Genomic DNA, 14,792 nt, shown 5'->3' on the forward strand with positions numbered 1-14,792 from the left:
TGCCACCAATATCTGTCAGTGGTGGCATTCAAACTAAAAGCCCAGAAGAGAAAGGAATAGACATGGATAAAAAAGAACTAACTTCTTTGTATGCCTGTATGTGTACATGTGTGTATACTCCTTTATACGTCAATCTATGAACACATTGTTTTTAGAAGTTAATGTGTCCATATACATGTATGTGCATGCGGTGGGGAAAGGGAGGAGATGCATGCATAGTTAGCTTTAATTGTGCAAACACCTGATTTGGAAGAAAATAGTGAACCTTTAGAATTGCTCATCTGCATCTGCCTTTATTTTGAGTGTATGAATTCAGACCGTGTTTGGGAAGTCTTGGAAATTTAGCCAGAAATAATCTGGCTAGTACAGCACTAAATTCCTTTTGATCTCATGGAAACGTTCATTATTTAGGCCAGTACCTATTTGAATGCTTGTAATGTGTTCAGACCAGTGCACCAGTTTTGTGCCTTTTGAACTTTGCTTTATGTGTGGATACTAATTCTCATTGAAAACTCTTTGCATACTGTAATCTGACAAGCTGATATTTAAAACAAAGAAAGATTATATTCCAAACATATATATTGAACCCAAAATATATCCAATTTCCTTTTCCCACTATTTAAAGATATTGGGATTTAAAATAACATCAATATGCAAATGAAGACTTATTCACAGACTGAGGGGAAATACCTATATCATACCCCTGCTCCCCCCCCATTTGCTGTCAACATAGACAGCAAATGTTACCACTTTATAAACTGTGGACACAGTGGGTTTAAGGGAGTAAGGCTTGAACTGAAAATCAATGGAGAACCCTAATAGTGCTGAGCATTTAATTTAGGGCTGTCCCAAGGAAGTGGAAGGGGAGGGCACTAGGAAAGTGGGAAGTTGATGATCAGTGAGTCAAATGAAGAGCTGGACAGGGAAAATAGGGCTCTTGGGCTCTAGTCTACTTCCAAAAAAAAATAAATCCAGAAATGACAGGGATCTCTTAGGATGTAGTCATACAGGTCTCTCCAGATGTGTCCTTTCCTGTCCTTTTTTCTCAGAAGTGGACTGTTAGTGTGTCCCCAAGTAGGTTAGCTCTCTCTTCACCTTCCTTCTCACCCACTTGCCTGAAACAAATATTTACTGAAGCCTTTGGCCCGAGATGACCCATCTGTATACAGCTGTTGAATATGGGTAGATGCAACTCTCAAGATAAATGTAAAAACTGCTGAGAGAAAAGCATCTCATCATTAGCTGTATTTACATTGTCAGGAGGAACTGGGAAAGTGCATCCTTTGGAATTGTACATAGGGAAAGATTTGACAGTTGTATTCAGTACACCTGATCCTTTGGTGACAGAAGAAATAAATGCTTTTGGTTCTGGTCAGGTGAACAGATTGCTTTGGGAAATAAGACTGGTTTCCATCAGCAAAAGGCCTTTGAGCTACAGATTCTGAGAATACATCAAAAAAATGTTTGTGATCACATAAGTATTTCTCTAAAGAAACCTAACAAGCCATTCTTATCTGTAATGGGTTAGAAACCAGCTTTTCTACAGATTGTGAAGGTGGAGAAAACCTTTAATTAAATAGGCTTGCACCATTCAGACTAGCTTTTTCCCCTTGGCTTGCCAGTCCTCTTTGGTTCAAACACAGGGCATGGTCTTTGCATTAAAAACTTGGCGAGCCTGAAGTACAGGTTTCCCTCGCCAACTGCTGGGGTTAAGTTCCTGAAAGTTCCCGTGTTTGGCAAGACAAAAGGCTTATGGGGAAAAATGGTAGATGGCGGGCTGATGTGTGGCCACAGAATACCGTGGTTACTCAGATCTGTATACCGTGGTAGCCAAAATGGTATATAGCATATTAAGTGTGAATACTCAATACCGTGGTTGGCAAAACCGTGGTTGGTGAGGGAAACCTGTTCTGTTCCACAGATGTCCCTTTATGCTCATCTCCTGGAAGCCACCCTCTTTCTGGTCTATTTTCTTGCTGAATGGAGCTCAAGGAAGAACCTCTTCTGAAAGTTTTGCCTTCTCTGTGATGTCCTCCCACCCTTTTTTAGGAGCTTATAGAGCATTTGTCTAGTCAAAATTGCAGTGTACCTTTTGAAAATCTATCAATACATCTCGTTAGTCACCTTTGCCTCCCTGCACATCTTTGTATTTGCTTAGGGCTCGTTGAAAGGCACAACCACTTTTCTGGTATAAGGAGTAAAACTCTCACTTGTATGTATGTTCAGTATTTATTACAGTACATATGTAAATCATACACTTTGCTGGGTTGGCTGAGATCTACTACTCATTTCTATACTTCCCTTGATGTCACCTTTAGAGACAATATTGGAATAAAAAAGTATATATGAATATTACCTATTTATTTCTATAACATTTTCTATATGCTTATATGCATGTAATGTATATAGCACAAAATAACTTAAATTTTTTCTTCTTTTGAGTGTTTTGCTGGCAAAAGTACTTTAATTGTATTATTTACTAATTCCTGAATAGTGGTGTTCTTCAAAAATACAACAAGATTTGTTGTTACCGTTTGGATAGAAACATCGCTCGTGATGCCCTGTAGGGAAAGTACAAAAGAAGACTACGCTCACTGTAGCTGAATGTAAAGGCAGGGATTTCATGGTCTCCATGAACTGATGTTCATCAATGCCATCTTGCTCTGTTCTCGCTTCAGAGCCTAAAACAAAGTAGAGTGGGTACAAACAGACCCCATCTAGTGTACTGACTAACTTGCCATCACCATGCATTCATTAATTTATGGCAGTACTGATGTCTTTATCAGTAGAGAGCTTTGATTATATTTGGCCAAAGATCTGTGAGGTCTGTTGCAGTGATGGTGAATATTGAAATTAGTTTATGCATATTAGTATCGTAGCCAATGAAGTTAATCCGAGGCACGAATATTGCTAATTGAAAACTTTTCTGAAGGGAAGGTGAATATGTCAGCAGAATGTATACAACACAGGCTTATATGTTCAAAAGGCTGAATTTTTATACTTGATCTCTTACAGCTTAGGATCTCTCCATAACACCAAGATAACAATGACCGAGTGCTTTGTAAATACATAATGGTTAAATGGGATTAATTATTTTTAATACTCTTTCCATTGTTTTTCATTCTAACATATTTCAATTATTCCATGAAGATTTTCTGTTTAATTAAGATGATTGGCCTGCCCTGTGTGGTTATAAAAATAGAAATATACACTCTAATTAGAGATCAGAATAAGACTTTTTCTCTTCAGATCTTTGTTCCCTAATGTTCTTTTTTCACGAAATTCACATTTTAAGATAATTCTGTTAAATTAGCTGTGCATGTAATGCACTGGCTTAACTAGAAGTAACTTTCCACTTTTGTGAATTGTGATTCCCTTTGATTATGAAGTTAGTTTTGCTAATTTTCCTGATGGGATCAAATGCAAAAGAGTATCTGGGTCTTAAATTTCTGGAAGAAAATTAAGATTTTTGGACTTGAAGCAGCAAGATAAGTTTCTGCTTACGCTGGTTTTTTTTGTGGGGGGAGAGAAGGGGTCAGGGCTTAGGCAGCAACTGGGTGTCTTACTACCACTCTGAAACTTATTCAGAGAGGATGTTTATTCAGTTCAGGTTTTCTTGAAATTCAAATTAAATGAGGAGGAGGAGGTTAAAATAGATGAGCAGTAGTGCATGGGTTCATATGACCAGTATTAGAATGGATCAAAAACCCTGTGTTACTTTTTAAAATGTAGACACTTACATGAGGTCCATTAGCATAAGACAAATATCTGTTTTTATTTGGAAAACTAGTAAAAGTGAAGACGGGTATTCTTGTTGTCCGCTGCACGTTGTTTGGGTGCACCTTGTGGCTGTCAGCGGGAGAGTAACTGTAGTCTCATTGCACCGCATGCCCTGGCACATCAATTTTCTGCACTTTGAAGGACAGTAACTTAATTTATTAGTGATAGTTTCTTTATAAACTCAGCTCTTAACTAGTAGTATTGTCAAAATATAGTAAGATAATTTGAGGGTTATCTCTGCTATGTTCATTTGAAATATAGAAGTAATTATATATGGGACCAGTTGTGATGCAAATTCCTTGCTGCTTATTTCAACACTGAGCTTATGAAGAGATTAATGACAAATAGCAAGCCATTGTTCAAGATTAAAGGGCAAGTACAAAAGATTTTTGTTGTGTTTTGTTTTCCCTCTCCCACACACCCTGGCATCACTCTGTTGAAATGACTCACAGTTCTTGCAGAAACAAGGTCTGGGTTCATGCAGTCTGCATCACTAATCTTGCGGAGAAGGTTTTCGGTAGCGTGAAGTAGGTATCGGTTTCTGTAAGGGGTAGTCATTTTTCACTTTATGAACTATTCCGTTGGCATAATTGTTTTTTTCTGGCATACTTGGTGATGGATAATGAGTAGTCAAGTTCCTATTCCAATAGATAGGTAGGAGAAAATGCTTTTAGAAAAGTTCATTGACAGTAGGGCTGGGTAGCTTATTTAGAATTTAGTTATGCCTTTTCTTAGCATACTGGTGACCTGGTAGATCTAGACAGAGACATGTCCACTTATGCTGAGTATATAACTTATTTTACAGGGCTGTGGGAAAGATGGTGGCTCTTGGTGGTTCCTGACAGGCACTCGGCTTTGGTAAAGTGCTTCTGTGCCACTTAGTGTCTGTAATTTTATACCAGTGGTACATGGTATAGTTAAGTCAGTGCATGGGGACTAACTAAACTTAAAAGACTTTTTAAACTAAAACTTTCTCTTTGTGGAACACTTTTGTTTTCTATTTTTCCTTGGATTATTTGCTTTGTAAATATGTACATTTATCATCAATAAATGTTGTTGCAAACTAATCCCTCTTTCTATTATTCATTAATAAAACAGGAAGCATTTCTGTATTTTAACCTACTTGGACTAACATGCTCTGTTCCTCGACTGGTGAGCTCTCTGTGCCAACCCAGGTACCATAAGAACTATATCGTTTTGATTTGCAGTCTTGTATACTATGTGGGTTAGCCTGGCGTTAACAGCTACTTACTGCAGGTCTTGCTAGCATCACTCTGAAGAGCAGTTTTTACAAGGGAGCATTTTAGACTGTAAAAGAAGACTGTCAAAATAACCTGATCAGGGCTAAAGCCCACCTAGCCTAAAAACGGCTTTTAAAAGTCATTTGGCACCTTTTCAAATATACAGTAGGACATTTCTTCAAATTCATCTCTAACAGTAGCTGCTGCTTTGGCAACTGGGAAGGAATACTTTTCCTACCATTCCTTAAATCTGCACAGAACATTGCTGTATGTCAAAAATGTTTTTAGTGTCTGGTTTTAAATGACACTTGTTCTGTGGTGTCATTTATTGTGTGAATTCATTGCATGGTACCTGGAAATGTCTAACTTATTTAAAGAGCATCCATCCTACCATTTATTTTTTAAAGAGTTAAGTATCCATGTCCCTGACTAACCAGCTTCTCTGCCTTTTCTTCACCCCTAAACCTAATACCGTAAAGGTATCTGGCCTCATTTTAGCAGCGGGCTTGCTTTGAAGCTGACAAACTATATGTAACACTGGATTCTCTCAGTCATTCTTAAACCAGAGGACTAGATTTTCTTTATGCCTTGATTTAGCCGAGAGTCCTTTTTCTTTGATCTGGGTGGTGGTTCCAGTTTGGTTCCGTGTTGGTTGCATCATTTTGCAGAAAGTGAGCCTGGACTGTAATAGAGGTGCCCACTGCTGTCCCATGCCCTTGTATTCGGGCAGAGTTTTCTGCAGAGCCTCTTTCAAATCACTGAGTGCAAGGGTATTGCCTATGTGGAGTACCTTGCAAATTTAAAGCCTTAATGGTATGTGGTGATAAACAGGGAAATGCAGCAGCAAAAACCTCATGATCATCATGTGTCATTTTAAGATGTGACCATGTTTGTAGGCTGTTTACAGTTTCTGCTACAGAGCTGTTCCTGAATGTTTTCTAAGACAGTTGATTCTGGAAGGAAAAAAGGAGCAGATGTGCAACTTTGTTACTCCAGTAGCGCACACTTCTCACCTGCCCTACAAAAACAGAATTGGTTCCTGAAGACAGAGCCAGAAGGAGCCTTTGGGACAGCTGAATGATGGCTTGCGTAAAATATGTTAATAACATAGGTCTTCATTTTTTTTTGAAGTTGCTAAGCGACCAAAACTCCTACTGACTAAGATTTGAGGTAACCATTCTATGTCTTGCAGAACTTGGGTCCTTATTTGCATGGAAAACATATTTGAAATGCAGCATATCATTACTGGCATTACTACCGAGTAGAATTGTTTATCCGTGTATTGTCTGAAGTGATCAGCCCGGCCAGGCATCAGAGCTTTATGGTCAGCTCATCAGACTACACAGGTCTAGAGATAGTGGCCATGCATTTAAATGCTAGCATTGGTGGTTGTTGTTTTTTGTAAAGCCTTACTTTTTCAGTCTTGGGGAAATTGAAACTTATGAGGTATAAAACTGGTTGTAAATGAAGGATCTTTATTTTCTGCTTTTATAATACTTTTTGCTCGAGTACTTTGACAGCTTTGTTGAAATTGAGAACGTTCATCAGTTGATCTGTGGAATTCTTACTGGTGAGTGCAGTTCATTGCAAAACCCATGTCTTCTACTTATCAGCTCAGTGTGCATCTATAGGCATTTACGTTGATCCTGTTTGCTTATGCATACACTTATAATGGGGATAACCTAATAACAAAAGCCATTGTTCAATACCTGTGATGCTATGCTGAGCATAAATGATTGCAAATACTAGCCAATTAGAACCTGTAAAATGTCATTTGGTTCTTCTGTAGGGAATTTATTGAACACTTGTAGTAATTGGCAGGTTAACCAGTATTGTGTCAACCTTAAGTGTTCTGTCCTCAGTGCTTGTGCAGTGAGAACTGAACAAATGTGATCTATGGGGAGGGAGTTGGCAATGTGCAAAAACTGGCTGTGGAAATGTGTGTGGCGAAAGAGGAAGGATATAGAATAGAAAAACCAAGAGCTAAGCAAAAACAACTGGTTAAACATTGTGAGGCAAGAGCCAGGCTTTTTTTAGACATTTTGATTCAAAACAGTACTGCTAAAAATAGTGTTCTCCTAACCCACTAAAAATATCTCTGGTGTCTGGTATCGGCCAAACAATTAGCTTGTTATTAATTTATCCCCTATTTGAATTGCTGATTTTAGTGTCACTTCCTACACTGTAACTTTAAATTTGTCTGTCCTCAGCATTTTTCAAGATGAAGTACACAATTGGGATTTTTCAGGTTAATTTTTCAAATTGCATTCATTGTTCTAAAAGATGGGGCATCGCATTTTGTCCCGTGTTGTTTTTTTCTGCACTATGTATGGCTTATGCACCGTAGTCTGCTGCACATGTGATTAGCTTTTATTGCAGGTAACTGTTAGAATGAATAGCTTGTCTTTTGAAGAGTGCTGAGCACATTTATAGTTCCTCAGCAGTTCTAAAACTGGCTTTAGTAATCCTAAAAGTTAGGTGTGCCTTTGCATCGCCGAGTTCTGTTTTTTTTTAAAGCAATCATGATAAGATCAGATTTCATAGCATGTTCAAATTCTCTGTTTTAGCCTGTATGTTGGCTATATTTCCAAATGTAAGAAACGGCATAGGAGAACTTGCAGTAAACACGCTTTGTGTATATAGATGATTATATTTGTATGGGTAAAGTATCTTTTTAATTAGACTGTCTTGCTACTGAAGGACTAGGAAAAGCAAAGTACTCGGATCAACTGATCTTATCAGGATTTGATTCCATCTTTATAGTTTGCATGTTGCTGCTTATTGCAGCACTTTGCTTCCTTAAAATCCAAAATATCCGTGCTGTAGTTTTTATGTTGAGTGCTTATACCTGTATATTTTCAAAATGCAAATTGTTTAGTTGGAAAAATGTTTTTCTTTGCTTTTAAGGTAGTTGTATGTATTAAAATTAAAATTTCCAGGTTTTTTCTCTCTCCAGCAGAACTAGGTTTGCATAACTTTTCCTTTTTTTTCCTAGTCATCTAAGTAATGCCATGGTTTCATGTTTAATGGAAAGTGCTTAAGATGTGTAATTTGCTTAAAGTGCAGAGCTCCTGCTGCTCCCACTCAAGATCAGACACTCATTTTGCAAAGTCTAGTGTAGGTAATGAAGTGGTACTTGTCAGACCATGGTGTCCTAACCTAGCATTTAAAGTGGAAGTAACACATGGACGACAACCAATAACTTTTACTGCCCTTCCAAATGACAGATGGCAATATGATGTCTGTCATCAGGCAGTAATTCCAAATAGGCATTGCATATTTAAACATTTGTGTAGGAATGCATTACAAGTAGGGTATATTCTTTTTTTAGGTCAGAAATAATATTTAGTCTGTGCACGTAATCTTACCCGGTCATTCAACACTGTTAATCATTGTATCATTTTCGTTACCTTTTGAGTATGCTCCAAAATTAATATAAAAAAAATTGACAGGAAGTACAGTTGGCTGCAAATCTTAAAGAGTAGAAAATTGTAAATTTTCTTATGCAGAGAAAACTGTCCTCAGGTTGGGGTGAGACTAGACTATTAGTTGGTTCCTACTTAAGAACCATCATTTTTCATAGAATAGATTTGTGCTGCCTTAATCTCTAGAGATAATTCTGTTGGAGGTGTCACAGCCTACAGGGTGCATTTATCTGAACCGTATGAAGTCTGAATGTCATAGAATTCAAGCTTTAATTTCAGACAATGTATCATTTTTGTGATTGGCAAGATACACTTCTGAACATAGATTCATGTGATACTGTCTGCTGATCATAGTGGCACGTTGACCCTGAAGCTAGATGATAAGGCTTCAGGCATCAGAAAACTTTAAGGCAGTTGTTCATATCAAAAGTGCACAGGCTCACTTCTCCTATTTGTGTATACCAGGGGCGGGCGGTTATTTTGGGCAGAGGGCCGCTTACTGAGTTTTGACAAGCCATTGAGGGCTGCATGCTGGGCAGACCAGGGCAGATAAAAAATTTAGAAAATAAATATTTAGGAGCCCCACGGGCTGGATAGAATGGCCTGGCAGGCTGCATCCGGCCCCCGGGCCACATTTTGCCCGCCCCTGGTGTATACAGTTATGACAAACCTGTAATTGCCAATTAAATAAGGAGAAGAGCTAGCAGTGGTGCAATTGACTTTTCTGTCATTGGGGATTCTTCATACATCAGACAGTAGATTAGTGGTTACCAACTGGTCGATCGGGGAGCCTAATGCAGTCAATCTGAGGTTGGGGGGGGGGAGACTAAGCACATGCCACCCAGCACAGCAGGTCAGTCTGTGGGGGAAGGAAGGGGCAGGGGTCAGATCAAGGCCCCTGTGGTGAGGGAAAGTGCGGCAGAGGCAGGAGCAGGGGTAAGGCAAGTGGGGCCCCAGCCGGGTGGATGGTGGGAGGATTGAGCCTGGGCGGCTTGTCCAGGAGCGCGGGGGGCTCCCGCTGCTGTGCACATCCCAGTGGAGGCCTCAGGGGGCACATCCCCTCCCCCCCCAAATCTGTGCGCGGCGGAGGTAGCTGCCATTGCAGGCTGGGCTTTGTGCCCTAGGCCCCCTTGCAGCATGCCTGAGAGCAGTTCAATGCCACGTATGCCAGCTGCTGGGCGGGCAGGGGACAAGACTCAGCCCAGGACAGGATGCATGTGGTGTTGAGCTGCTTCTGGGCCAGCTGCAGCAGGGCTTGGGGTGCAAAGCCCAGCCCACAATGGCAGCTGCCTCTGCTGTGCATAGATTGGGGGGCACGTCATCCCCCCTCAAATGCGGGGCAGTGTAGGCAGCTACAGCAGTGGTGAGGGACGAGTGGGGCTGGGGCAGGGGCAGGACCTCCACAGCCAGGGTGGTGTGCAGGATGGAGCCGTGAGCAGCTTGTCCTGGGGTGCAGGGAGGGGGGGCACATAGCCCAGGACAGTGTGGGGGGTGTCTGCCCCTGGATCTGCACGCTGGCCGAGCTAACTGCTGCTGCAGTCTGGGGCCAGACTCTTCATGGCGGGGGTGTTGGGCCAGGCTGTGCTTTGTCTGGGTAGTGGCAACGCTGGGAATAGGGCTACAGGGGGGCTAAAGGCAGACGAAAATTTGCCAGTCCCCCCCCACCCCCCTCCCAGTGCAGCTGCCTCTCTCCCTGAGTGCAGTGTGGTCCAATCTCCCCCCCTCCTCCCCCCCCCCCCAAGAGCCTGGCGCAACCTTCCCCTCCCCCCACCCCTTCCCTCCCAAGGGCATGGGGGCCATGTGTCCAGGATATGTGCACATGGGAGGGCAGGCTGCGGCTGGGAGGCTGCGCTGGGCTCTTCCCAGCGAGGGGGTGGGCTGTGCTGCACTCGAGGCAGGTGGTGGCAGCACTAGGAGGGGGGTTGGGGGGCTACAGTGAATTCTTGGGTGCCTGCAGACATGTGGCCGCCCCCCCCCATCCCTGTTCCCAGCACCACTGCCTGGCCCAACACCCACACTGGGAAGAGCTGTCCCAGCCCACAGCAGCAGCCAGCATGCAAATCCAGGGGCACATGCCCCCCATACCCTCCTAGGCTGTGTGTCACCCTGCCATCCCACGCCCCACCCTGGCTGTGCAGGGCCTGCCCCGGCAGTGAGGGAGGGAGCAGGGCAGTAGCTGGGGGGAGTAGGGGACAAGCAGAGGCGGGGGGGGTATGTTACCCCCCAGGCCTCTGCTTGTCCCCCACTCCCCCCAGCCCCTGCTTCTGCCTGTGCCTTGCTCCCCCTCTCACCCCTGGGGTCTTGATCTGCACTCCCTCGGCCCTTTCCCCTCCCCCTGCCTCTTCCCCCACAGACTTACCTGATGGGAAAGCGCACCCCCAAATAGTTTTTTTTCCCTCCATCGTGATCTGCTCCCCCCTTTCCTCCCCACAGACTGACCTGTTTGGGGGGGGCAGGGGTGACACATGGTAGATCTTGAGTTGCTTTTTAATTCAGAAAGTGATCTACTTAAAGTTGGAGAACACTGCACTAGATGCAACACTAACTTTAGTAACTAGAGTAAAATTGTAGTTATTATGTCTGCTTATTTTCTTTTCTTTCTGCTAGCTTTCTGTTGTCACTAGTGGGAGAAATAGTGATTCTAGGATAGGATAAGATCATAGCTTGGTTTACAGCCCATAATTAAAGATGTAGCAGTCCTCTCTACAAAGCAAGTTTGACATGAGTATGTATATTGAGTGTTTTCGACTATACTCGCTGGGCATTTGAGGAAATAGGTGATTTTCGTTAAAGTTTTCTGTCTTTTACATGTTCTAACTCTTGTCTTCTCTTCTGTCATTGTTCCTTTTCTTCAAGTTCTGGCTTAGAGGGCTCCTCGAGATGTGAGAAGACCTAGTTGAGAACTTGCTAACGAGCTGAATGGAAGGCAGAATAGAACCGGCCTTAGTTAAATCCTCTGGCTTGACACAGCCTTCCAAAGTATCTCAGGTGTTTTGGAAATGCTTGCTTTTTTTCTAGGGAGGCCGGATTACCTGTCTTCTCAACAATGTACTGTCACACACACTAATTATATTGTGATTTCAAGAGGGTTGGTATTGTGAGGGGTTTTGTCCTCTTTTGCTTAAATATGGTATATGTGTTCCAGTGGTTTGGGATAAGCAGTATTGCAATATACAGTTGGTAAGCAATAAGGATTGCATATTCAACTGCAGTGTATTCAGAGCATGTTGATGTTCCAGCATAGAGCTGTGCTTCCCTACATGATTCTTCAGTGAAAGAGCAGTGTTTTAATTTCATGATCAATTGAATTGATTTGGTTTGCCTAAAGGAAATACTACAGCTTTCTTGTTGATTTAAGGCTGCATCGAACTTCCTGTGTGAGACAATGGCTTCTTTCAGTTTGACACAGCCTCTTGATAATTGGATTAGTTGACTTTAGGACTGACTTGTGGTTATTCTTGCAACAACATTGTCAATAGCGTCCTGACCTTTTCAGCTGTGTCTGTTAGCCTGGAGGTTGCAACACCAAACAACGTTCCAACAGTTATGGCTTTAAAGGTCCTGGAAAAAGAAAGAGCTCTTGTCAGCTGAACATAGGCTCTTTGTGTTCCCAGTGACAATAATTTTCTTTCAGTTACTCAAAGTGGTTTTGTACTCATTACCCCATAATGTAAGGGAAATGTACAGTAAAATAGATTAGGGAAAAAAGCGAGCATTGGAGTATAGTTTTGATGTGGGTCAAGGGTGTCTTTGTACATACAGCTTGCACAGAACTCTGCCTATGACATTGTTCCTTGGTTTTCTAATTAGGTGAAGGATATGTAGGTCGAACCAGACAGGTCAAATCGGAGCAGAGCGGTAACTGTTCAACGCTATTCTATAATAGATTGATCTGGAATGGTGTGTAGTGGGTTCCTTGGATGCAATGCATCTTGCACAGAGGTTTTCAGGCTCTTAAAAAAAATCCCAATCTAATTGTATTGCATGGATTGCCATGGACCTGCTACCGTATTGGAGACCAGTGTTGTATTTCTGTATGCTCCATGATGTTCCACGCTTCTTAACTGTTCTCTGCCCTTTTTTATGTATTCATTTCTTTTTAGAGTGTCAGTGACTTTCCTTCCCAAGAGGATGTGGATGAAATGACAGAGAGGAAAAGTACTAACCCTGACTTTGAATGGGAGGGCCCAGAGTGTTCAGTAGCCTTTAGTGGGAACCAAATACCAACTCCAGCAGAGACTTCACAAAGTCGTGACTTTGGCACTTCCTCTGTAAGCAGCGAGGAGGAGGGAGCTCCTGGCCTCCTTGAGAGCAAGGAGGAGCTAAGATGTGAAAAGGGGGTGTATGCAGGTGCAGAAAAGCAGGCTGATGACTTAGAGCAATCTGAGGTGGAGACCCCTGTAATCCCTGCTTCGCCTCCGCTGCAGCCCTTTGAGAGAGAGGAGGTGGCAGAGGATGTTGAAGAAAATGTTACGAGAGAGCCACTTAGAAAGCTAAACGGAGAGTGTCAGCACTCGTGTGTTAATAATGAGTTTCCTGCAGTCATTCGCTGTTTTCAGGTAGTAAGCTCAGACCCTCCCTTTTAACAAATTTCCCTTGTCTCTTTGGAGTGAAACCCCAAACACTGCAGCAAGCACCTACCAAAACCTCCAGGAAGAGGAATGGCTTCCTTGGTGTGAATGCAATCTCTAGACTAATCAGCTAGGTAACCTCTTGCAGTCTATGTGAATGAGGCCCCTTCAGTTTACTTTCAAATAAAATGAGATGCATCTTAATGCAAAATGGTCTTTGCCGTCTTCTGCTTGAAGTGCCGTGAGTTCCAAATAAGCTCCAAAGGCACAGCACATCTCACTTCCCACGGGACTAGATGGCTGCTTTGAGGTTTTATGTTTTATTGCAGAAAATAAGGAAACCATCTAAGAGATACTGAAGGGCAGAGACCTCATGTAGCACAGCAAATTGTAGCACTGATGAGTTTGTTCTTAGGCCCCTTCCCCTTTTACTCCCAAAGTGGGAGATGTTTTTGCCTGCTTCAGTGTTGCTGAATATTAATCATATTAAATACACAACCACTTAACCTGCTAACAATCAAGATGCTACTGTCATATTTTTGGAAAGAGGGCAGAATTGATTGATCTGGAAAAGCCTTGTGGGTCTTTACTAACTTTATCTCCTCTTTTAATTAATTACCAGGTGGTGGAACAACTGATTATATTTTCTTGTTTCTTTGTCAACATACAGTTTATTTTTTCTTTTAAAAACATGTCTGACATTGATTTAATAAAAGTCAGTGAACTACACATTGAGTAATTTAACAATGGAACTGGCTTTCCATTTGCATAAAGAATAAAGGTACTCTAAGCCATGATTAACTTTTTATTTGTCTATCCAAGTTGGTATTTAAGTAGAGCTGTTTAAGCGAGTTGTGGTTTGACTGGTAGTTGGTCGTGGGACTTCAGTCACTGGAAAGCCAGTCCATAAAGACAATATTTATGGTAGTCTGACAAACTGTTTAACACTTGATGACCTCCTTGGTCTAATTTCCGAGGTCAGCATGTTATTAGGGTCTGGGAAAATCTTGATGATTTCACTGTCTTACTTTAAAACTTGAACTGGATGGTTTCTGGATTTTTAATCCTATCAAACAGTAGAGGCCTAAACATTAAGATTTTTAGGCTGAGCCCAGTTTTCTGAGTCTATGATGCTTTTATCAGATCATTGTCAGACTGTTTGCCAGCAGCATCATCCATATGTAACCATACTAACTATTTTTTTTTTTTTAAACCTATTTCATAGCCACCCCTAGTGAAGACTCAAACAGTCACCATCTCTGATGTGTCCAATGCTGTGAAAAGTGAAATTCCAACAAAAGAAGTTCCCATTGTTCACACAGAGACCAAGACTATCACCTATGAGGCTGCTCAGGTAGAGATGTTTTGACTAATTCTGTGGACTTGCAGAAATGCAGCACTGTAGAAATCTGCAGGTGGATTAATCCTTAAAATATGTGCAGAGGTAATTTTCCGGAGTCAGGAGTTTGAGCATGTAGTTAAACTATATCATAGGACACGCGCACAAGGAATTGAAGATTTCCTGATCATCTAAGCATTGAAGGCTCAAATAACTTAAAGGATCTAGTATTACTGAACTCTTTTTAATTGTTTCAGTACATCTTCAAAATGAAATTGGTTCCCTACTGTTACTCTTTTTTCCCACCCTTTTCCCATAGGCATGCATTCAGCTGTTTGTATCTGTCTGATACCGGTAAAAACTGTTACATCTAGTTACACTTTAAAGTAGCCCCTTTTAATAAGACTCTTTAGCTGTCATTGAATTACCTGTAAGT

The 14,792-nt window shown here is 41.7% G+C and overlaps 1 protein-coding gene across 27 annotated transcripts in view; it reads left to right on the forward strand.

Annotated features, from left to right (window-relative positions):
* EPB41 (erythrocyte membrane protein band 4.1) overlaps nt 1-14,792 on the forward strand; it is a 154,409-nt gene that overhangs the window by 119,555 nt on the left and 20,062 nt on the right. For 14 of the 27 annotated variants that reach the window (XM_019488587.2, XM_019488540.2, XM_019488534.2 and 11 more), the window contains 2 exons: nt 12,550-13,005; nt 14,243-14,371. The exons of 3 other annotated variants lie outside the window; for them this stretch is intronic. In XM_019488587.2, the coding sequence (XP_019344132.1) occupies nt 12,550-13,005; nt 14,243-14,371 (585 nt within the window). The remainder of the gene's footprint in view (nt 1-12,549; nt 13,006-14,242; nt 14,372-14,792) is intronic. 10 more of the 27 variants (XM_019488583.2, XM_019488607.2, XM_019488604.2 and 7 more) reach the window with 2 other exon arrangements.

Source organism: Alligator mississippiensis, chromosome 6 (assembly GCF_030867095.1).
Source record: "Alligator mississippiensis isolate rAllMis1 chromosome 6, rAllMis1, whole genome shotgun sequence".
Classification (NCBI taxonomy): domain Eukaryota; kingdom Metazoa; phylum Chordata; order Crocodylia; family Alligatoridae; genus Alligator; species Alligator mississippiensis.